This window comes from Chamaea fasciata, unplaced genomic scaffold (genome assembly GCF_029207755.1).
Source record: "Chamaea fasciata isolate MVZ Bird 193981 ecotype frontalis unplaced genomic scaffold, bChaFas1.0.hap1 SCAF_9, whole genome shotgun sequence".
NCBI lineage: Eukaryota > Metazoa > Chordata > Aves > Passeriformes > Sylviidae > Chamaea > Chamaea fasciata.
Window position 1 is genome coordinate 26,683,298 of NW_027094094.1, and position 24,736 is coordinate 26,708,033.

A 24,736-nucleotide genomic window follows, 5' to 3' on the forward strand; every position below is an offset into this window, starting at 1 on the left:
CTCTAGCTAATGAGAATATGCAGATGAGTGAAATCAAGAAGTAGCTCAAAGCTGATACAACCACTGTGAACACTGCAGTTCTGTGAACTGAAAATTAACACCAAAATAGAAGTCTTCCATAAACCACCTATAGTGTGGACAGAAAACCAAATCAGCAGGCTTGTTTCTGAAGCCCTGTGTGAACATCCAAACAACAAACCGGCCTAAGAACCAGCTCCTTTCTTGCTTTATTTTACCCCGTATCACTATCAAGGATCTTTGCTCTCTAGACAACAATTATAAACCACCCTCATTACAAATAAAACCCAGCCTTATTAGTGGTCCTTAAAATAACTTCTTCAGATTCTTAGGACAGACAGCAGCAGTAAATCAAGATAAAAATTGAGCATCAGTTGCCCAAAGAGTTTATGTGAGTTAAAGAATCTGTGACTAATCTCCCCGCTGACAAATACAGAAGTTAAATTACTTTCCCACAAGCCTTGTAGCACAGCCCATAGTGGTTAGAGATTCCCACAGCGATAAAGCAGCTTCCTGGTTATTCCTGGCTTAGGGGCATCGGTCTCCCACAAACTTAAGAAGAAAAAAAACCTGACTGTATTTTCCATTAGCAGCCCAAACATACAGAAAATGAATAAGCCACTTAGTTCTTCTAAAATGAGCCTAGTTCAATGGTAAAGCACACAGCCTCTCATGCTCTGAAAGATCTTAAAAAAGTTTAAAGCAATAGCCTTAAGAGATGTTGCCTGAGCTACATTAAAAAATGGACTTGAATGGACCAAGACACAGCAAAATCAAGAACAGTCGAGCAGACAAAGTAGATAAATCTCAAGGATTTTTCCAACCTCAGTGATTTAACGGTTCTATGAAAGCAGCCATGTTAGCAGCTTTACTCGAAGCTCTGTCCCCTCTCGGCAGGGCAGTCACTTGAACACACGTGGAAAGGCTGGGTTCTCCCCACGGGCTCCTTTCCCTGGGCGTGCCGAACGCTGCGTGCGAGCACGCCCTCACTGCCACTGTACTTGCGCTAAGAGAGGCCTCGTTTTCACGCGGCTGAAGGGCGGCAGGTGAAGGCTCCCTGCCCCGGGCTCCCCACGGCCCGCAGCACACACGCAGCCGGCGCGGGGCCCCGCGGGCCGGGCGCTGTGGCTGTAACGGGGCTCCCGGCGGAGCTCCCGGCGGGCCCGGCCTCACGACGGGAAAGGGAAGGGGAAGGGGCGGGGCGCTGGGCGCGCACTGCGCAGGCGCGGCCCGGCCCCGCCCGCCGCGCCCCCTCCCGTCCGCGAATCCCGCCGGGGGCGGCGCGGCGCGCGGGGCGCAGGCGCGCGCGGGAGGCGCGGAGAGCTCCCGCCCCCCGCGCCCCGCGGGCGCGCCGCCCCTCCCGCAGCCCGCGTTTAAAGGCGACGGTGGCGGCCCCCGGCGCCTCCTGTGACAGCGGCAGCGCCGCTCCGATCTTCGCTTCTGGCGGCCGCCGCCATGTACCGCTACTTGGGGGAGCAGCTGGCGTCCCGCCTGGCCGCCGGCTCGGTGCTGGCGGGCGCGGAGTCGGGCGGGCCGGCAGCGGCGGCGGCCGGGGGGGCAGTGGTGGCGGCGGCATGGGGCGGGGGCCGGTGTCCGCGGCGGCACTACTGCGAGGCGGCGAAGAAGGAGGACGACCCCAACTTCTTCAAGATGGTGGAGGGGTTCTTCGATCGCGGCGCCAGCATCGTGGAGGACAAGCTGGTGGAGGGGCTGCGCACCCGCGAGAGCATGGAGGAGCGGCGCCACCGCGTCCGCGGCATCCTCCGCATCATCAAGCCCTGCAACCATGTGCTCAGCGTCACCTTCCCCATCAAGCGCGACAACGGCGAGTGGGAGGTGATCGAGGGCTACCGGGCGCAGCACAGCCAGCACCGCACGCCCTGCAAGGGAGGTGAGAGCTGCCGCCTCCCCGCGGAGGGCCGGGCCGCCGTGCCCCCGACCAGCCCCCCCGTCCCACCGCGCCTGCTCCTCGCCCGGCCAGCGAGGGCAGGCGGCTGCCTCTCTGTGCCACCCGCGCTATCCGATACCCGAGGGAAGGCAGGAGCAGGGCGGTTCCTCCGCAGCCTTTCAGCGCTCCGCCGTCCCGGCCCCGCGGCTGACCCCCGGGCCAGCCCCTGTATCGGGTGTCGCGGCTGCCGGTCGGGCCTTCGCCGCACCCGCCTAGGGCCGGTCTGGCCCTAGGCATGGCGAGGAGAACCCCTGCCTAATTTTAACTCGATGTGAGTCAGACCTCGGTAGGGTTTGTAGGGAAACGTGGGAGCACCATGCTGGAAGTGCCTGCTCCACTCGAGAGCTGGAGGAGCCGCTGTCCCTTTACACTCAGCCTTGCTGTGTTGGGGAAACCTCCTGCTCACACAGAAAACATCAGTAGAGAAAAACTGCAAGTTAACTGTGTTGCCAGTTACCGGCTGGATACATAGTTAGGTAAAAGTGATTTTTCTGGAAGTAGCTAGCTCTGGGTAGGTGAGACCAACGACATACCGAGGGACCGAGAGGGTGAATCCCAGTGGAGCTGAGCAGAGCCGGGCTCTCATGGGATCGGCCGTCATCTCAGAGGAATCAGACTCCCTTTTAGTCTGGGATAGATGGCATTTCCTTGAAAAACAAATACAGATGTCCTTCAGCATAACTTACTCAAGAGCTCTGATCTTTGTGGACATTTGAGTATTGGAAACCATTTCAGGTCTGTGACTCAAAACAGAGCTTCTGTAAACATTTTTTTTTTTCAGTGTACATCAGCTTTATTTAGATAAATAATGACAGTTACAGAAAGCGATTTCTTATAAATGAAGTTCTCTGACTTCAAGACTAGATTAGGAAGGGTGTTCTTAGGTAAATGTGTTTGTGAGAATCAGTTCAGCTGGTGTATATGTATGTGACATGAAGATTTCTCTCTGCAGCACAAATAGTGTGTCCTGTTAATGTGATTCCTAACATTCCAAAATCAAATATCTAGTGCGTATCCTGTGACATGTTAAATTCTTACCCAAAAGAGGCTAACTCAACTTCTGGTTGTTTACTTGAAGTAAGAATTAGCATCAGACTTACGTGTAGCTGAAGTTGGGCGTGGCTGAAGTTTACTCCGTATGAATCTGCTGTTCAATGCCAGTGTTATAATTTCTTTTAAAATTCTGAGGGATATCCCACTGCTGTTGTATCACTGCTTCAGTTAAGTTACTCTTTGCTGCTGCTTACAAAAAGTCCTTTGCTGTATAGCCTGTGTTACTCTTCAGATTCTGCTTGCATAACAGAATGCAGTCCAGTGGCAAATGAAGTAATAAAATAATATTAATATATGATGGCTTCTAATATTTCACATTAGTATTGCTCATAAGTGAAGGAACTAATGCTTACACAACAAATAATTATAAAATGCACTGTACGTGAACAAACCCCGCCAATTGTGCGATTGGACTCTCTGTTCTGATACCCACATTTCTAAATTCTCACCGGAATTTCTTGGTTTTTGGTGGCATCTATTATGTCTGTCTGCACTCACACTGAAGCAAACACTGGAGCACTTACAGGCAATTGAAAACGACAGCTACAGAAAATAGGAAGTCTCAGTAGTTTGTCCTTCTTGTGCTGCTCCCCACCCCTTCCAAATTTAGGGAAGGAATCACAAATGATATTTCCTTTCCATTCTTAAGCATAGAGATCATTAATGGATTTCACCCTCTACTGCTCTCTAGCAATTTGCCTACTATCAGGTGACTGATCTGAATTTGTACTAAATTTATATGGCATGCATGATAAGCACAGATCAATTGCTTGAAACCCACTGTGGAAAAGGTGTGAGGAAGTAGAACGTTTCTTCTGTAATGGCAAAGGAGTGGTAAAGATATTTCTGCATTTATGGTACATTTGATCCACGTGAAATGCACCAACTTGAGCTTTTGTCCAAAAGGGATTTTTGAACTAGAATCTTAGTACAGTCCATAGGGATAAAAGCACAAAGTCCAATGAAATACAACTCCAAACTCCATATAACAGTATGAAATAGGGAAACTTGCTGAAGTGAGTGTCCCGCACACTGTGGACCCCAGTGCCCAGTGCAAGTAATTCACACCATCAAGAAACAGCAAGGGACATAAGGCCCCCTTTAAAAGAAGGGGTGAGTTGACAAGTGAAAGGCTTGCAAAGACATAAGGAGGAGCACAGTTTTCACATGCAGAATTGTAACCTTTTACTTCACGCTTTCTGAAAAGTAAAATTTGGTAAAACAACGTTACCTTTTTTTTTTTTTTTTTGAGAGTGTGTGTGTATTTGGTACTAAGAAAGAAATGGTATTTACTTGTTGCTAGGTGATGGCTAGCAAGTGGGGATGCTCTGTCTTGTCTATTCTTTCAAGGAGCATTGTGCTTTAAAAGCTCATCTCTTATATTTCTTGAGGTTTACGTAAACTGAAGGATAAGAGATGCTGATTAGAGAATATTAAATACTGTTCTCTGTGCAGATGAGACAAATGATCAAAGAACACTTTAGGATTCAAGTAGGAAATGTAGGAGTACAAAAGTTTTTAGGTCTTGTAAAGGCTGCCCCTCTTTAATTGTTCCTAAGTTTTTCAGTACATTCATACCAAAATACTTCATCAGAAGTTGTATATTACTTCTGTATGCCTTTGTTTATAATTTTATAATTTACAGATTTAACCAGGAACTAATGAAGAATTTGTACTGTAAATCAAATTTTAAAATCTTGATTTAAATACCCTAAACTTGGAGGCAGTTGAATTACTCAAAGAAAAAGAGTCTAAATAAACATTTTAATTATATGCACTTTAGCGGCACCTTCTTATTTCTACTAAACCTTTGTAGTTAACAGTATAACATTTAGATGATGTTCCTTCTGTCAGAGATATCTTTAATTTCTTTGCCTGCTCATTCTCTTCTGGAGTGAAATCTCAATCATTGTTTAGTGGTCCAGCCCAAATGAGAAAACTGCCAGACTCTAAATGTAAGGTTTATCTTTATAAATCTCACATGTGCATGCAAATGATACCTGCTGCTACAAACAGGCAGTTCCTTGACTAGTAGTCCTTTTGTACCTCCTCTGTGCTGACTTCTCTTTCGCCTGCAAAGTAGAAATACCACAGCAGAGTGAATACCGTGAGAGAACTGCTTTGAAAATACCAGTCCTGAGTGGATGGATGACTGTGGCCTGATACAGCTGCATGAAGGCAAATCCAAGATCAGTCTGACATTTTTTTAAAGGCAAACTCCTACACCTTGGTGAGAAACCTGATTGTCGTTATTTCTATTCAAAAAGTACAATGCTCTTAATACCCTAATTCTAACAATCAAAAGCACTGTTAATAAAAATAGGAAGTTCTTTAAAGGCTTATCCTACTTTCCTCTCGCCCCACAGCACATGTAAGAACACAAGTCAGCTTGGTGCTGTTGGATGTAGCTGTCACTACCTAGCAGTGCAGGTGATTCTTCACTGGGTGAAGAAAAGTGCTTTTCTAGAAGAGAAGCATGATGTACTGAAACATGCTTTCTTTTCAGTTTACAACTTTTGGTGGTTTCCCACCTTACTGAGAGAACCCACAAGTAACACTTCTTATTGAATCTTGTGGTGCTTACCTATTTAATCGTTGTAGAAGTTAATCCTTAATTCTGCTTTGGGGGGTTGCAAACTCTTATAAATTGAGAAGTGGTGATTCCTTTTCTTAGCAGCGCTTCTCTGCTGTACTTTAGGAATCTTTACAGAACAGTCATGAATATTCTCATTTAAGTGGTAGGTCTTGCAGTATGTCCAGCATGCAAATCCAGGTTTTAAGGACTCCATTCTCTGCAATGTAATTGTTTGCTAGACAGAAAAAAAGTCAGTTAGATGCCTCCTCATCCCACTGAGAATATGGAGTAAGCAGTTTTCTCCTGTGTTGGAACTCAGGTTGCTTACACTCCAAATGTAGTATTTGTACAACTGGACTGATGCTGCCTGGTAGCTGAAGTAATGCTGTGGGTCAAATCACTCTTTCCTTTGCTGCTGTGGTGACTTGCATGCCAGTGGCCAGCACTAACAGGAAACCACAGCTGCTCTTGTTCACTGCACTGACAGCTGCCTAAAGAAGTAAAACAAACCAAATAGGGTACAGGAAATGACATGTCTGAATATAGATGACTTTGTTGGAAAGTACTTGGGCAGTTCCTACTTAAAATAATAAATTCTTCTAAATAAATTCATCAGGTTCTATGAAAGGTGTAGAACTGGTTAAGCTATTTTTCATGTGGTTGCTGATGGCTATTTACCATTAAATGGTCAGCTTTAGAAAACAAAATAAACTTATTGAATTTTTACCTGCTTAGTAGTATGGAAGTTATTCCATGTTTGTTAGGCAGCATTTACTATGGAAATAATGCTGTTAAATGGTTTTAAAACTTTTTCAAGCCTTTCCATGTTAACAAACTGTCCAACAGATCTGTTATAAATGAAACCAAATGAATCAGAGCCGGAAACAGCCTAACCTTTGTTTGTGCTCACCCAAATTGCTGTAACCAAGTCTCAGCTGCTTCCTCAGTTCAGAAAGGCTTTAAAACCATCCTTAGTTCTGGGCTAGATTTAGTATAACTTTGATTTACAGAGGAATTTTGAAAAGCTCTGTCAAACATTACTTCAGAGGTCACTCTTTTTTGTGAAGACAAATGAGTCTTGCTTTATTTGTTCAGTTGACTTGGAGGTGAATGAATTTGATTTCCTGTGTGGTGCTGCCTTGGCTGGTTTGTGGAAGGAGCTATTCTGCACTACAAAACTTTCCTGGTGTCTGGTCTTGGCAGCTTTTATTCTGCCTATCAGGATTTATCCTTCTCACTTGGCTCATGAGTTCATATTAATGAGTTTCTTACTGCATAAGGTGACTTTTACTCATGCCATCCTTGCTGCAGTTGCAGAGGTCCAAGGCTGGCACTGATCTCAGTGCCCAGTCACAAAATGCCCTCTGTTGCAGACATTGAAGTGTTTAAAACAGTGTGCATACCTGATGATGGAAACCTTACTCGCAAAAGGAAAACCTGTACATGCAGGACTTGGACCGGTACAACCCCATGTGCTCTCTCAACATTATTTATTCCTTTTCTAAGAGGGTAAGGAGTAGTGCTATTGGTATCTTGGAATCAGCAGAGCTGTTTATTTTGGAGTTAAATTAGTGGCTTTGATTTTTTTTAAGTCATGCCTAGGTGAAAGTTAAGAGCTTGTGCCTTTGGCCCAGGGTCTTTCAAGTAAGACATGGAAATGTACCCTACGGACCATGCAACAAATGGAACTATAACACGGACCATCTGTAACCCGAAATAAACCTCGGAAACTGGTATAACTCCAAAGGAGCATGAGAGGTTTTTTTGAAGAAAAATGGTTATTAGTCTCATTGTGATTACACTTGCAGTACTATAGCTAAAACTTATACAAGTACCTTGCTTTTAGAGAATCATTAAAGACTGGAAAAGACCTCTAAGATTGAGTCCAACCTTTGACCAATTTTCATAGGTTTTTATTCTCTTATTGTAGCTTATCTAACTTCACAATAAGTGCAACAGTGGATACACATTTAAATTGCAAATTTAAAAAGTAAGGAAAGGAATGGGTGTCTTGTCTTTTACTGTGTTTTAATAAGCTAGTTGTAACGTGAACCGTATCAGATTTTTGATTTTGCCTTTGATTCCTTGTAAGAGGCTATGCCTTTTTTGGCTGTGAATCTTTTTAGTTCAGCTTTTTCCTATAATCAGTTCATACCAGTGCTGTGGTAGCCAGCTTTGTCCTTGATCTTAAATAGTTGTTTTCCCTTGCTACTGTTGGCTCTTTGTCTATTTATAGAGAGATCATACCTCTCTCAGCATTGGGCTTTCTGCATAAGCACGTGCTGGGGAGAGGAATCTCCTGTGTGATAGTCTCCCTCCTGTTCTCTGGGTGATCCCAGCAAGCACTTTTTTTGTTGCATTAATTGTAACAGCTCCATCTTGTTAGCAATTAGACTCTTAGGAAGAGCGTGGAATTGCCTGCCTCATGTCAGCATTGTTGTGGCTTCTTGTTTTGTGGCTCTTATGGCATTTGGACCAGGCAGGGCCAACTTGTGTGTTATTTCCCCCCTCTGCACTCACCCCCCCTGCACCTGGTAATAATAATATCTGTGTGGACGCAGTTTACTGTATCTCCCTGTTTCTGTCCTTGTTACTACAGTGTTGAGTGCATTTTAATGAGTGACCTAACCCTTAAGGTGGGGCTGAGGTACTTCTGTAGGTGAGAGACTTTACTTCATGGCTGGATTCTAAGTGCATAAATTCATGTCCTATTTGCTCGCCTGGTAATGTACTAAATTTGCTGTATTCACATTTAAAACACCAAGTCTTATCAATGCACAAGAGGTAATTTTTGAATAGAGAAAATTCTTGGCTTTTCTCAGCATGGATTGAAATAAATGTACATGTTTAAGCATATTTCAAGTGCAGCTTATTAAAAACATACAATGAGTGGTATACTGAAGTGTTGTGTCTGGCTGAGTACAGACAGAATGGTCATTTTATGGTTTTATGGTCATTTTACACATACTGGTGCTTAAAGCAGAACGGTGGTGTGTCTATAGGGGAACGTCTGTTCTGCCCCAGCTTTTTAGCTGGCTAGTGCTCTGTAGGAAAAGATAAATATTTTTATCTCTTCTCTTGGCAGTTAGTGAATTGAATTGAGGAATTAGTGGTTCTTGTTGCTGATTGGTGTACAGTGTTCTTGTTTTGCAGTACTGAATTACTCATCTTGCTTTGTTAGGTTTATCTGGAATTTCTTTGTCTTCAATAATTACAAATTGGTCACTGTGCTGTTTACCACACTTTCCAAATGGTTAAATAAGGCTCAGCAGTTTCCTTCTTGGGAGATGGATTGTTTTTCTGAGTCTAGAAAAATGTGTGTGTTCTGAAAGAGTTTACTGAGTTAGGTGTGAGTGAATACTTAGTTTAATGGCAGTACAATCACAATTGCACTTGTTTACTTACCAAACATGAAAATATACATGCATAATCCAGAGTTAAAACACTGTGTTTTAAACACTGCAGTTAAGGTACTGCAGTAAGTGCTGGGATTGATTTATGGATTTTGCAGAATCCGTTGGTGAGCTTCTATACTGAAGCTCCCTCAGACTGTGGACTTAGGCTCAAGCCTTTGGACAGGGTCAGGGAAGCTGCTAACCCACAGAGCTGCTGCAGAATCCAGTGTTGCTAACTGGGAGATTAACATGCCTGTAGTCAGTCCTGGAAACTTCCAAAGGAGATCATGACATCTGTGTTGCTGAGTGCTGTACGGGTGGTGTAGGAGAGCTGCTGCTCTGGAAGGCTTGGTGTGATGAGCAAACCCTTTGCAAATAGAGGTGAGCAGAACAAATGCACCATGTCAACAGGAATTGTCATCTGTCAAGGACCCAAATTAGTTCCTAAGTTCACAAGAACATGACAACCAGAAGAAAACACTAAAGACAAAGCAGGACAAAAGCCTTGGTTAGCTATTAATAATTTAGGCTGAGATGCAAATGTGTTCCAGGTTCTGGGGAAGTTGAGAGACTTACTAAGATTTGCAAGATACTTAGTGGAGGAGGAGTAGGTTACCAAGTGTTTTCCTTTGAACTGTTGCTATGGCAACTGTTTAGTTCTTTTTGAGACTTTGAGTACCTCGTGCTCGTTAGTAGTGAGGGCACATGTAGGTACAACCATTTAGGATCACTCCACGAGAAGCTCAGAAAATAGTGACACAAACTTCCCTGAACAGATTTGTAGGCGTGCTAGAAAGGCAGTAGTCATCCTTGAAAAGCTGGTGGTTCTGTACACACATTTTCTAGGGAAGCATAATAAACACACTTAACATCACAGAACTTACTGAAATCTGTACAGAGTAAAATCTAGTAGGAGCTATAACCCAGTTTTCTTGGAAATGAAGGGCTTTGTTATGTGTATGTTAGTACAACCCTTGCTGTAAAATAATTAAAATGATAACTGACTGCTGTTACTATAGAGTCCACAGTAGCCTTGCTGATAAAGACTACTTTGATATGAAGAGGTAACTGAGTGAAGTATAATAGCTCCATAGTACAGATTGTAAAAAAGAAGTTTTAAAAGCATAGACACTGCAGTGTAGTGATAAAGCTTTCTCTGTATACTGACCAATACTAAAAAATTAAATGAAAACATTTCCTCATTTAAAAGCGTTTGTGCATAGAAAAACAAAGTCACTCTTAGCATGCTGTTTAACTTCTTAGGGCGTGGTAAGGAAAGAGAGTTCTCAACTAGAACAAGAATTCATATGTTTTCCAATGAAAAGTATTTTCCATGGCTGTGAGTCATACTGTAACTTGAGGCTTTCTTCAAACTATTTTTTTGTAGCTAGTTTGCTGTAAAAGGCACAAGTTTCCAGAGACTTACTGCGTGGGACTTGCCAGAGTTTAAAAAAATTGTAATCTTGCTACCTAACAGTGACTTTGTTTGCTTTTATGTAGTGAGAACCTTAAAAAAAAAAAAAAAGCCAAAAAACCAAACCCAGTATTTTATCTGTGCATATGGTCCATTTTTAGACTCAGGGTATTAAATGCATAGTAACACTGCCAAAAGAGTCACACAAATGTGTGGCAATGCTCCTGCCAAATTAGGAAGCTGTCAAATTAAATTTCAATGATGTCCAAATAGAATAGAAATTAAGTAAGTCTTTTATCTTTGTGCATCTGCTTGCAGATGGAGCGTACAGCATTCTCAGATGCCTGCTTCTCATCAGTCTTAACAGCTTAGCACGAATAACTCCCCTGTCAAGAGGTGGCCCTCCAGTAGAGTAATTACAATTCCTGGAAAACAGTAACTGGCTGAATTGTGAAAAGGAATGAAATGTTAGTGCATCTTAAATGCTATGTGCTCCTGCCAGGGAAGGGAAGAATTCATCACGCCTGTCAGATAACCTAGGTTCACACTCTGAACTTCACCTAATGAAAGATTTTACCACATAAACTAGAGAAGAGTGACCAGTAAAGTCAGCACAACTCTCAGAATTGACTAGTCTCCCACTTCTGAAGATAAAGCCAGCAGTCAAGCCATTTTAATTAAAACTATTTTAAAGCCTGGAAAAGGAGTTGAACCTTATTCAGAAGTACGAAGTTGTACAGAAAAGAACAGTTTTGACCTCAAGTCCAAAAGTTTTCTGTGTTCTGGTATGTGTACATGGCTGACAGATAGGCAGCTCAGTTGAAAGCCTGTCAGTATTTTGTTCGTTTTGGGGCTTTTTCCCTATTTACCTTGATATGAAAACTTAACTTTTATTACATCAAAGTTTGTGGAAATCCTTGACAATCCTTGGAAATCCTAATACAAGGAACCAGAGATCTAACTGTTTCACATGCACTGGAGTGAATACGTGCACTAGCACTTCTAGTTAAAGTGCTGCTTGTTTACCTCTTCAGATCCTATCTTCTGTATGATTTGCAGAAGAGGCTTCCCTCTCTTTTTGTATTTTGCTTCTCTCTTTAAGTGGTACAAGATAACTATCCCAAAGTATTAAGTCTCCTTGCTGCTTTTCATGTATCAATAAACATTTTGTCTTCCTGGAGGAGTACATTTATAGCAAAACTGCTTTTTGTACACAGCTTGGAAGTTTGAATAAGTGTATGGGTTGAATAAATACACAGTGATCTAGTTCAGGTGGGGGTGGAGGGGCAGAGTTCACTTCTGGCCAACATAGGCTGTGACTCCAAACTTGGCTGGCTTGAGCAATACTCAGATGAGACCTGTCCCCAGAGTAGCTGCTCAACCAAGAGGGAATGACTTCCCCAGGCAGGACAGTCAGTGCCATAGGTAGTGCTCATCCTTGTTCAGAGCTTGACAGAAGGATAACTGCTCCTCTGAAGGATCAGAGTAAGACATATTAAAAAAAAAACCCAACATGTTTATGTTCTAACTTTGACTGGTCTTTTGGGCTCTGATAGGTTCTACTTAAATTTTGAATATTACTTCCCATGAGAAGGTTATTGAAAGCTCAGACATTACCTCCTTGCAGCTAAGTCAGAAACTACTTCGTTTGCTTTTGAAGACCACCCTTCCCCCATATACACAATACATTTAAATTCTGTTCTACAGAGGCATGGTACTTTCTTTTACTGATTGAACTCACATAAGAAAGCAGCGCTTGGCCCTCAGCTTTATTTGAGCAACATTTAGTTCCTTTGAAACTGGGATTGTTTCCAGAGCATTCAGGAATGGCTTTCATAGCAGCACAGTGCTTTAGTTTGGATAATGTATGCTGGCCTTCTTTCACTCCTGAGAACCTGAATATGGTCTTCTCTTTACATAATAGGAAATTTGTGGTGCCATGTTCTGGCATCTAAAGGACACTCTGTGCCCGCTACAAACCACCGTGCAGCTTGGCAGAACCTACAGGCAAAGATTTGGGGAGTAGAGATGGGAATAATAAATTATTCATGGCTCTGTTGTATGCTCAGTTAAGTAGGAGAAGCTTGGATAGAAACAGACATGCAGCCGTAGAACCCTTTTGGCTGCGGCCACGTGACTCCGGGCACATGTTGATCTTAAACATCATGTTAAGCTTCTCTAGTTCTCTATATCTGCCCTGTCAGGTTGGTTAAATATTTCCTACCCTGTAGCTACCTTCAGATACATGAATCTTAACTCTGAGTTCAAGCAATTTATTGGATTTTTTCTGTTTTTCAGGAGACTGGTAAGAGTCAGGCAGGTGAAAGATCGCCTTACCTCTGTGTAACCATTTTTTTTACTCAGCTTTGAACTGCCTTGAATGCTGGGCTCGCCCATTTTGCATCTGAGCTGCTGCCAGCGCACAACAAATTGAATTTGCATTTGTACTACCATGTGTCAGCACACACTTGCAGCCCTGCTGAATGACTTGGAGCAGGGAATGCAGGTGTGGGCTGGCTTCCATGTGGATGTGGGATGGGTGGCCTGGTTTCACATGCTTGCTGGTATAGCACTATTCCCTCAAAATGTTTTGAAAAAATTCGAATTAGCAGAGTGGTTTGTCGCTTCTTGTTTTGTGGCTGTGCCTAGCAGCCAGGGCATTGAAGCCAAGGCTTAGAACTTAACAGGAACTTGTACTGCTCTATCAAAAAGACCATGATTATAACCTGTACTGATAAGTTATGCTCAGGAACAAAGTTAATCTTGTATATACAATGAATGAAGTCCAAAACTAAAGATCTTGTGGAATGCTGAAGAGCTTTATCAGCCTCTTGAAAACTCTGCTCTTAGCTACCTGTCAGCTTGATTCATCTTAATCACAAGGAATACTCAGTTTTTTTCCCTAAGGCTGAGTGCTGCCATTAAGCTGTTTCATAGAAGATTACTGAAATAGTGAATTCCTGCTACACAGAAGATATTTAAGTAGGGGAACAGGGTCTTGTTCTTTACCTCTTAGAGTAAATAAGCTAATAAACTGCCTACTTGCATATTAAAGATTGTTGGTGTAGAATTACCCTTCGCAATTTAAAAATCCTTACGAAGCTGTTTAGTGAATTCCTATATTATCTGATGTGTCTTTTGCAGGTATTCGTTACAGTATGGACGTTAGTGTGGATGAAGTGAAAGCCTTAGCATCTCTCATGACCTACAAATGTGCTGTGGTTGGTAAGTGTTCATTTTTCAAGCAAGATTTCAATCTTCAGTTTCAATCAGTACTGATGTAATTACATAAAAAAAAACAAACATGGAAAGGATTAAAATGAATTTCAGACACTAATCTCTAACTTAAATCTGTAGCAAGGTGGGAAAAATCTATAGTGACCAAAATAATAATACATGTTCCCTCTGCTGTTACTGAAAATACTTTAATAAAGTTGCATTTTCATTTGAAAAGTCCAAATTCTGCTAACTACCCTCTCCCATTGAAAGTACTGCATCTTGAACTCAAATTCAAGTATGACAAACTTGGATTAGTAGGGGACTAATTTTAGGGGGAATAGATGGAGGCTGTAACAGATTCAGGCAGGGGAGCTGTGAAGAGAGAGGGATAAAACTCCTTTATGGACTATAAAGAAGTATAATTTGTACACAGCTACTACACCGTAGAGGAGTTTGGAGAGAATCTGCATATTATGTGTAAGAAAAGAAAACACTTTCCTAATGTATGCAGATGTGCTTAGGACTTCCAAAGTAAAATTTTTGAGCTAAACCAGTAAAATATAAAAGGTAAAACTTATTATTTCTACAAGTGTCAAGGACAAGAGATATTTAAACATAGCAAATTTAAATAATGAACTTTCAACTTTTAAAGACCATTTTCAAAATGCCTTGAAAGATCTCCCGTTTTTATAAGAGTACCTAGATCAGACTATAAGTTACACTTCAGAAGCCACGGCAAAACCAAAATCACTGCTAAAATCAAAGATATGATTACACATCTTTCTCACGTGTTCTGCCTTTATTGTTGAAAAAGTAAAATGATTTTCCTTTGCATTCTTGTAGATGTGCCATTTGGTGGGGCAAAGGCTGGTGTCAAGATCAATCCCAAGAACTACACAGTAAGCCTAATCATAGATAAAAATTTGGTTATCTGCAGTACTGAAGCCAGCCAGATAAAAAAAGCTCTTCTAAGGGCATTATTGATCACTTAAAACTTCCTGCCACTTCTGCCTCTGTAAAGGCTGAATGTAGCCAGTGCATGTAATAGGTAGGAAAGGAATTTTTTAAAAGTCTGTGTTTCAGAGGTGGAATACTTCAATTACTTAATTTATTTTTTTCCTGAAAATCAGAAGACTACAAATAATTTGGAACCTGGAATTTTTTTTAACTTGATACCATTATTAAAAGCTTAAAATAATTTACTCTTTGAAAAAATAGTTAATGTTTTTGTTTATTTTGACTAATAGTTTTATGCTCCATTAAACCATTCTATGCAGTGTTCCAGTGTGAATAATAACTAACTTGGCTTATAAAAGGTTTACTGCAGGCTTGCCTTCTTGCCCTAATTAAAACAACTTGCACAGAAAGGAATACTAGAATACATAACAGATATTCTAAGCTCAAAGCTCCTGTAAGGATTTGTGTCAAGTCATTTGGCTGTGTTGATTACACAACTGGCAGGGCCAGCTCTTGCTCTTGCTGGTTGTAAATCGTTCACACAGGATATCAGATTCGTTTGCTGGAAATCTCTGCTGTGGGCACAGGTGGTTCTGTGCCATGCTCCTGACTTGCCATGGATCAGAATGTACAGAAAGAAAGCCAATGTTTCTTGTGCCGCCTGAATACCAACGGTCTGCTAGGGAGTGGCATATAAGTTACATAAATTATGAATCATCCTTTCTTCTAAAAGAAGAGGGCATTCGCTTTTGCTTGGGCTAACTTTGAGCAAATATTCATAAGCACTAATGATTTCTTCTGATATTTATTGCATTTTCTCTATAGGACAATGAGTTGGAAAAGATCACGAGAAGGTTTACCATGGAGCTGGCAAAAAAGGGCTTTATTGGTATGTTGGGCAGCTTTACTATTCAAATTTAGGAATCTGATTTATTGTGCACTGGGAGTGTCCCTTAGATAATATCCTTAAATAACGGTATTTTTGAGAACTGTAAACAGTTTGGCTACAGAACTTTCAGCAAGAACCACAAAGAATTGAGTCATTGCATCCTAGTGCATTTTAAAGGGAACCGTGTCTTAACTTTTTCTGGTGGCAGTTCTGCTATGAGAAGCCACAAAAGCTGAGGTCATGGTATCCAAAATGAATCACATTCCTCTCAGAGTTAGATCACAAAATGGTGACCATACTTGTTTCAGTTTTAATCTCTAATAGCAAACTCTTCACTGTTACTGTTTCCTGTAGTTTCAATTGAGGCTTTTGGCAGGTATCTGAGGAAAGGGAGGAAGGAAATAGAAGATCCACCCCAGCAAAAGTTGATGGCTTCACCCATGGCAACCAGAGGCTGCAAGGGAAGCGTAGGCAAGAAGCACAGGAGCCTGTTGTAACAGAACCTCAGCTTCTGTCATGTCAGTAGGGGCTTCATTCACACTCAACCCTGAGCTGTTCAGGTAGCTTTGCTGTCTAGACATCTCCTCTGCAGAAAGCTGAATATTACCAGCTCAACTTTTAATTAAAGGGAGCAGTTTTACCCAGAGAAGGTTCTTACTCAAATGAATAATGAGGCATGTAACTAGTTAAAGGTCTGTCATGTATTCCTGATATCTAACTGCCTTGGGAATGTCTATCCATTTATCTGCATTTTCTTGCTCTTTAGCCAGAGTGTTTGTCATCTGCACTTCCAGACAGAGTATTTATCATCTAAATTAAGCTCCTTTATAAACACACTTACTGATGTTACATGTGACTGTGGTTTTACTATACACAATGCAAGCTATAATGATCACTATTTCAGTGACAGTTAAAATGGCTTGATAAAATTGTCTTCAATTTTAGCTCTCTGGTTGGTGCTACAAGACTTTCACAAACTTTTTAAAAAATACTTAGAAAAAATTATTGGGGCAGAGTTGCATATAATATCCCGATTAGCAAGTTTCTATTATCTTAAGTAGTCTGGGAAATACTGTTTTTAACCATCTACAAAAAACAGATTTTTTTTTTTTTTTTAAATTTCAGCAGATGTGTGAGACCTCTTTTAAAGGTTTATTTCATCAAGAAAGAGAAATGAAACCTTTCTTGAAATAAGCAGTAAAAATCAAACAAATGTGCTACAGTGCAATGACTAGGAACAGCCTACCTTCGATATTTAAACTCACTCAGGAACAGAAAGGAAATTCTTATGGAAAAGAATCCAATGTCACAGTATATAGATATCATACCTAGATAGCACCCTCCCTGCAAAAAAAAAACCAAACCACTTTTGATGCACTATCTTGCTCTGACTTTTTGTTGATAAACTGGCCTTCACCTTTTATCAAATGGCTTATGTAAAGTGAGGTGTTTCGATAATATTGTAGAAAGGTGTGACACAGCATCTAAAACTGTACTGAATCCAAATGAATATGTTGCTTGTATAATCAACTGAGGATTAAACAGGAAAACAGTTCTTCTCTGCCCAGGCCTGCACAGTTCCCAAGGGAATAATGATTGAAAATAACTATTTGTGTGATCCTTAAGAGCTGTTTTCACTGTTGCCAACAGGACCTGGTGTGGATGTGCCTGCTCCTGATATGAGCACGGGGGAGAGGGAGATGTCCTGGATTGCTGACACCTATGCCAGTACCATAGGACACTATGTAAGTCTTGAGCAGAGGCTTTCAAGCAGAAAAGCTGCCTAATCATATCAATTTGTTTATTTACTGGATCTAAAAATATTCTTGCAAACTGTGACAGCGTCAGTGTGAGGATTTTAGGATACAGCAAAGGAAAAATAGCTTTAAGGATAATATTCTTACACTAGTCTAAGAAGAAGCTTCTCTGATACAACACTGATTGCAACTGTTCAACAAAAAGAAAATACACTGTCTTTAAAGATGTATATAGTCTAAAATTATTTCCTATTTCTGTCATTTTCCTCTGTTTTTCATTAGTACTGAAATTACTAACTTAAAGTTGTTAACTGATAACTGAACTTACAAGTTTTATTAAATACATGCTCATGGTTTTGTTCATTCAAGAGATCATGCAAATTATGTTCACGCTATTGGTATAACTTGTAAAAGTTTTAAGATTCTCTGCAGTCTCCTAGAAGTAACAAGTTTCATTGTGGAGTTCAGCAAATTCTTCGAAGTGTAAAGCAAAAAGACACTGACGTAATTTATAGCCCAGGAGGCAATTAAAAAAAAAACTAAAGTTTTTAAAGATTACTTTTCAATGCTAGCCCTTGGTTTGGCTTTTGTCCTTGTGTCAGTGGGGTTATTTGTACCTGTTAACCAAACACTTTCGTTGTATACTTTCAACAGGTCAGTTCAAAGAAAAGTGTATTTTGGACAACTTATTTGTTAGTAGCTGTGTATAAGTGTGTTAATATGCTAATCTATTGCATGTTTGCCTACCCCAGCTCCTTTTGAAATGAAAAGACTCTTTTCCTTGTACTTTGTGCAGTCCCTTCCAGCAGGATGTGTGCCTCGGGCTTTAGAGCCACCCACCCCGTGCCTTGCTCTGGCTCATTGCTCAAGACGTGCCTGGCTGTCCTCAGGCAGTCTGGTGGCACAAGACTTGTCTGAGGCCTTGGACAGTAGTAGGAGGAGTGGCACAGGTTGTTCTAAGTCTGAAATACAGTCTGAGGTGTCTTACGGAAGGAAGAAAAAGGAATACTTGAGGAATCAGCTGTGGCATGCTGATTAGTTGAGTTAAATCACTTTTACACAGAGCCCTCCCTTAGGGATATCATGTAAAACATTATTTGCTTTTTGCTATTCACATAGGTAAATATTTTCATTAAAACTTGATATCTGATAAAAAGCCAAAGTTATGACTCCAGAAGGACTTCAACATGCAGGGCGGCAACTAGTTCCCTCAGTGAGAACTTAAAATTCCAACTTAGAGCAAAACTACTGCCTCAAAGCATTGAGTTTTAACATTTAACTTATTGCACTGAAATGTGTATTTCACTGTGATACAACAGCACTGTATTATTAAGACTGACAAGAAGGATCACAGCTTCAAAGTGAAGGATCAAAGTGACCTGCTTTAAGGTTTGCTATATTGAAGAGTTCTCATACGGTTTTATGTAAAAGTTCAATTTTTTTTAAAACTAAACCCTGATAGAGAAGTTTTCAAATGGATTAATTTCTTATTCTTTCCATTTTACAATCTCACCTTATTGTGTAGTCCTGCACATTCTTATGATTCAATGACAACAGAAAAGAATATAACTACTGAGGATGAAAATTGGAATTACGCTACCACAGCTTCCTTTTAGGCTTCCTTTGTATGGCAGTTTTATTGAAAAATAATTAAAAAAAAAATAAAAAAAAAACCTGAGAGGATTCAGGAACACTTTTCTGCAAAGATTAAAGAATGGAAAGGGGTGTAGCGGGGGGATGCTAGTTTACTAAATTTTGTTGGGTTGCTTGTTTTTACACTCAAGAGAGAGTAGTAGCCACAGTGGAACTCCAGAGTTATTGTGGAGACTGACCAAGTAATGGAGAAGGAAAGTGAGAATTCTGACAAGGCTATAAAAAAGGGAATAATCCATCAAAACCAGTTTCTAGAGGAAGATGTTTCACACAACTATCTGATTGGGACACCAAGAGCAAAACTAAAGGTGATTAAGGAATACTAAAAAGATAAAAGTGACTGTGGGGGAAGAATGGAAGGGAACTAAGAGCAGAAAATGAGCAACAAACAAAAGTGAAACAAGCCATAATTCCAAACAAGAGATGGAAGCTGTGCAAGGGACTGCATTCAGTGGAGTGGAAAGATAACTCTGGTGAGAGGGATCTGTCTGAGATACAGACCTGATGGCCCTGTGCTTGCACACAGCTGTGTTCAGGGAGTTTCAAGTAGGAAGGATAAATCAAATAACAGATATAAACAGTTAAGAGAAGTTTGCTCAAAACCTACCAAACAGAGCCAGGAAGCTGGAGAGACAAGGAGAACATCATTGCAGGGAGGAAAGGGGTTAAGAGAGGAGCAAAAGTTAGTGCCTGAGCATCACCAAGTTCATAAGCTACCAGTGCTGATACAAAAGTCTTTGATGCTAGCTATGAGCCACTTTTCAAGGTTCTCAGTAAAAACCGTGCTCCTTGGTTTTTGCCCAATATGTGTTAAAAGTTTTTGTTTATTGACTTGAAACCAAAGATTTTAGGACTTTGACATCAGCTTTTCTATGTGACTTTAGGAAGACCTGGATCTGCCCCCGCTTCATGCTCTGTTTTCTTACCAAACCATGCAAGTTGTTAATAACTACCATGTTAACTGTTCCAGAAAATCCCTCTGAAGTTGCTGGATCACTGAACTATATATGGCTGAAGTTTTGTATTAAATTTATCTTTTCCGCTCATCTGTACTTCCTGATACAATCAACTGACTTTTGGTACACAGGAAAGGACTTTGATAAATACATTCTTATATATGGTGGGAAGCTGTATTTCTTCACATATTTATAAAATATATTTCCTCTTTTGTGAATGCACGAAGCCCAAAGCATAGTTTAAGACCATATAAGAGAATAAAAACCTGAAAGTCCATCAAAACATCAGGCTAAGTCGTTCCCCAGAAACACCCCTGCCAATCTTGGTTCCAGTTGACATGCCACAAGAGGGAGCATACAGCTTGAGGAGAGCAGCGAGCTGTATTTTGGGAGGCTTAATTAGGAGTTCTGTGCCAAGCCCAGCATCACTTTTATTGTTCTTAAAGGGGGTTATACGTTAACTCGCTATCATTTTCAAACAGTAAATAGTTTTAGCTTTCATTATGGCTCTAGTCTCCTCCTGCCATTCTGCCTCCACTTACTTTTGTCTGCTCCTTTCCTTCCTCTCACCAAGCATCCTGCACCACAGGCATGCAAATGCCTTTGGCACAGGGGATGGAGCAGAGGGAGCCTCCCAGTGAATGTGTGGCTGGTGGAATGGAAACCCATCCGGCTGCTGGCACACTCAATTCAGTGGATTCTCTTTCATCCCTACTTTCTCACTTGTGACGGAAGCCAAGGCACCGTGTGACTGTGCTCCCAGGGTGTGGGAGCATGGGAACCACTGGTGACAGAAGAGGGAGGTCCAGTGCCTGGTTTGGAAGAATTTCTTTCAAGTTATTAATTCCAATTAGAAAAATCAGCTATGCTTTTAAATAGCTATTTTATCTGGGCTGACTATCTGGTATACGGAAAACTTAATTTTATTGCCACCAGATTATGAATAGAGGCTGGAATGTAAATGCTGCTTTTCTGGATAAAAGTAATAGATACCCAACCTTTCCCATATGACCTTCAAACTGCAGATTTCCTCTGAGACAATCCCTGTATTCTGACTACAGACCTCATACCTCGTTTTGTAACTGCAAGATAACTGAATTTGTTATAAAGGAACACTAAACACTGTTTAAAGATTATTAAAAGCCAGTTCAAGGAGATGTCCAAGCCCTTAAAAAATTAAGAAATCAAAAGTAATGATGTAAAGAAATTGTGGCTGTAAATAGGAGCTGACTTTGAGAAACATTCCTGAAAGCTTTTTGATTTGTCTGCTTGTGGATGTCACCATGATACACAGACTGAAGTTAACATACACACTTAGAGGCAACAAAAAAATCACAGATAATATCCAATACTGCATTACACAACTTTCCTGACAGAATATTCTCAGGTATTCACACAAAGTGAGGAAGGAAATCATCTTTACAAACTATATGCATTTAAGCTACATTATGTTCTGACTCTTAAAATTTCCATTTTCCTTATCTCTAAAGTGTATAAAGCTTCTTGTTCCAGCTGTTTTTTGATTGATTGATTCCATGTCTCACGAGTCCTTTGCTGTTTTACAGGATATTAATGCACATGCATGTGTAACTGGTAAACCCATCAGCCAGGGTGGGATCCATGGACGTATATCTGCAACTGGTCGTGGTGTCTTCCATGGAATTGAAAATTTCATCAATGAGGCCTCATATATGAGCTTATTAGGAATGACTCCAGGATTTGGAGATAAAACATTTGCTGTTCAGGTAACTTTCCTCCTTGGATTGTAGGAAAAGAAGTAGTACACAGACTTCCAGTAGAGCTGTTTTCAAAACAGGCTGTAGCCCTTGAAAACTGAGAGAGCTTTAAAACTTGCAAGTTAACCTTTCCTCTCAAACTTTAGAAACACTTCTCAAGCAACATAGGTGTCCTTTATTTTGGAATAGTTTTTATAAACTGAACTTCTCAATTGCACTCTTTAGGCACAAAGCCAAATCTCTATAGTCCTTATGGTCTTGTAAGCTGCAAACACGAAAATGAAATACTATTACAGGAGTTCTTTAAACTAAGGCATAGCACACTTTTCAGTGAGCTGCGACACTGATTTTACCTACACAAAATTTGTTGCAATGTTTTACAGTAAAAAATGTAAGGAGAGGAGGAATTGAAGGTTATGTTCTTGTTCCATTCCTGAATAAGCAGTTGGAAAAATAGAAACTAAGACCTTATCCTAAATTTGTAGGGTTGATTGTACATTTTTGGTGTTCCTAAAACTTGGGGATTTATGTAGTTAAATTTTGAAAGTAATACCCATTATCATTCCTGAAATTTCAAAGAAAGGAGACTTGTTCAACCTTGAACAGTATGCTAAATGGAGGGTTTGAGGAACTGATTTGTTTTCAAAAAGTGCTTGTTAGAAAGAGCAGAGTAATTGTAACCTCCAAGTTATCCTCTAGTTAACCTGTGGGCTGGAACAAACATCTCTGCCCTGCACAGGCCCCGCAGCACACTCGTCTCCCTGCACTTTGGCATTTTCATGCCTGGCAGAGGACTATCCAACAGGCACTTAAGCAAAACTTAGGCTGAAAACATGGCCATAAGAAGGCAGAAAATTCTCATAGGAAAATGAGCCTAGAGCATTTCAAAGAGACCTGAGGCATGACAGACTCTTCTATCAAAGTTTGCTTCCAATACATAAGCAAAAATCCCAAGTATAATTGAAGCTGTGTTATACAGGAATTTATTATTCAGCTTTTTTTTTCAGCACAGAATCGTACAACAAACTGTCAACATTGATCATACAACTTTTTGGTCTGCCGTGTGTGTTCTTTTACTTCCAGAACATCAGCATTCTGGAAGTAAAGGAACTTAATGGCCTGGAATTAAGTCAGTAGTCATACAAAAATCCACTAATCTCTTTAAGAGGGTGCCAGTCATAAAGTAGATACACAGAATGTTGCCAGGTTGATAAACATCATAGTTTTGACACTTTCATAGTAGCATTACCTCTTCCTTTCTATGTTTCCAGGATAAAACACTTATCACAACTGTACTTTGCTGGCTACTGTGCATCATTTCTTCAGTGGTATTCAGACAAGAATAGAATGTATGTAGATTTCTTCCATCTTGCCTATACACATCATCTAATGCCAAGATGTGCCAATAGATGAAGAACTATTTAAAACTATATAAGCCTTAGCAGTAATCATCATTTTAGCTGGAGGGTTAATTACTTTTCCCTTTCCACCTGCAGGGATTTGGTAACGTGGGCTTGCATTCTATGAGATACTTGCATCGTTTTGGCGCAAAATGTGTCGCTGTTGGAGAGTTTAATGGTTCCATCTGGAATCCTGATGGGATTGACCCAAAGGAACTAGAAGATTTCAAACTGGTATGAAACTTAGCTGAGCAGAAGGAGTTTCATTTTTGTCAGCTTTGCAAGTACATAGAATGACTGATGACAGTAGACTGGTGGTATGATATTTTGTCCTTACAAAATGGCTTAGAAATGTTGATTCTTCTGACTTTCCTTCTTATCCCCAACCAGAATGTAAATGCAGTGGTATCTTTTTTACCCTTTGACCTGACTCTCAAAAAATGGACACGTGCAGGCTCGTTACTTTGTTTTCAGGATTGGAATTATTATATTGCCTTTCTTATGCCTAAACTAGGAAGGATGTCTCAGGGAACCAGAACAAGGAGGTTTCTGGAGGATTCCTGACTGAGAATCATAAGCACATGATCGTTTAAGATGTACAAAGTGTACTTTTGCTGTTTCTTACCTACTGGATGTTTTTGAAAGAATGAAAGCCCGCCTGGCAGTGTGACTTGAATGTGTAGTTTATAATGAAAGCTGGATGTGGTCTTTTTATTTCAGTTTCCAAGTGAAGCAGACTTGAAGGGACAGTTCACAGGCACTACAATACAATCTTCTGCTTAAAGTTTCTTAGAGGCTTATTTGATGTGTCTTCTTTTATATAGGGAATATTTGAATTTCTTTATTACCCTCTTTTTTTTTTAAAGAATGAAGATTGTGTCACTAAACAAAGGCTATTGTTATAGTACTGAATTTTAAAAACCATTGGAATCTTATGTGATGCAACTTATCCTGGGTGTAGCAGACTAGTGAGTCATTTTGGTTGTTTGAAAACTATTTTAAGAGCTGAGAGGGACCTTTTTTTTTTTTTTTTTTTTTTTTTAAATATTCCAGAGCCCAAATGGCTATCAGTGTCTTTATACAGAGAGCAGTTGTGCTTCAATCTTGGGAACTTTGTTCCTGAAGCTTTATAGCTTGCTTTTTATGTCTAAATAAGGATAGGAATTATGTTACGTGCCATCACTCTAGAGTTGTTGCTTCTCCTTTTTCTCTCTCTGAAAGTCAGAAGGGAAGAAATTCGCTTGAGTGCACAACGCACTGAAACCACTGTGGTTGTTTTCCTCACACAGCAACACGGGACAATCATGGGCTTCCCAAAAGCAAAGCCACTTGAGGGCAGCATTCTGGAAACAGACTGTGACATTCTCATCCCTGCTGCCAGCGAGAAGCAGTTGACCAAGGCCAACGCACACAAGGTTAAAGCAAAAGTAAGTCAAAAAGTTCAAATGGAAAGGAAAAATAGAGATGGTCTGTTTAAATACTAATTTTCTAATCTAAATACTAATAATCAGCATAACAAACCCAAATCTCTACCTCTGAGTTACTCTGTGCTGTGATTTCTTTCAGATTATTGCTGAGGGTGCCAATGGGCCTACAACTCCTGAAGCTGACAAAATCTTCTTGGAGCGGAATATCATGGTTATCCCTGTAAGGTTCTATCATGACATTTGATTTTCATTACAAAAGGAGCACTTTTGTGAAGAGTACCAAGATGCTAGTTATTGAAGGCTTTTATTAATAGCCATTCATTCTCTAAGAGTGGTTTT

The 24,736-nt window shown here is 40.6% G+C and overlaps 2 protein-coding genes across 7 annotated transcripts in view; one reads left to right on the forward strand and one right to left on the reverse strand.

Annotated features, from left to right (window-relative positions):
- The window catches only part of SHLD2 (shieldin complex subunit 2), a 29,307-nt gene extending 28,112 nt beyond the window's left edge, over window positions 1-1,195 (reverse strand). For all 6 annotated transcript variants that reach the window (XR_010722318.1, XM_066191587.1, XM_066191585.1 and 3 more), the window contains exon 1: window positions 843-1,195. The gene's annotated coding sequence lies outside the window, so the exon portion shown is untranslated. The remainder of the gene's footprint in view (window positions 1-842) is intronic.
- Window positions 1,196-1,393: 198 nt separating this feature from the next.
- GLUD1 (glutamate dehydrogenase 1) overlaps window positions 1,394-24,736 on the forward strand; it is a 29,225-nt gene continuing 5,882 nt past the window's right edge. The window contains exons 1-9 of the mRNA XM_066191592.1: window positions 1,394-1,909; window positions 13,548-13,628; window positions 14,466-14,521; window positions 15,405-15,468; window positions 17,119-17,213; window positions 21,400-21,579; window positions 23,067-23,204; window positions 24,260-24,397; window positions 24,537-24,617. Of these exons, the coding sequence (XP_066047689.1) occupies window positions 1,474-1,909; window positions 13,548-13,628; window positions 14,466-14,521; window positions 15,405-15,468; window positions 17,119-17,213; window positions 21,400-21,579; window positions 23,067-23,204; window positions 24,260-24,397; window positions 24,537-24,617 (1,269 nt within the window). The 5' untranslated portion in view covers window positions 1,394-1,473. The remainder of the gene's footprint in view (window positions 1,910-13,547; window positions 13,629-14,465; window positions 14,522-15,404; window positions 15,469-17,118; window positions 17,214-21,399; window positions 21,580-23,066; window positions 23,205-24,259; window positions 24,398-24,536; window positions 24,618-24,736) is intronic.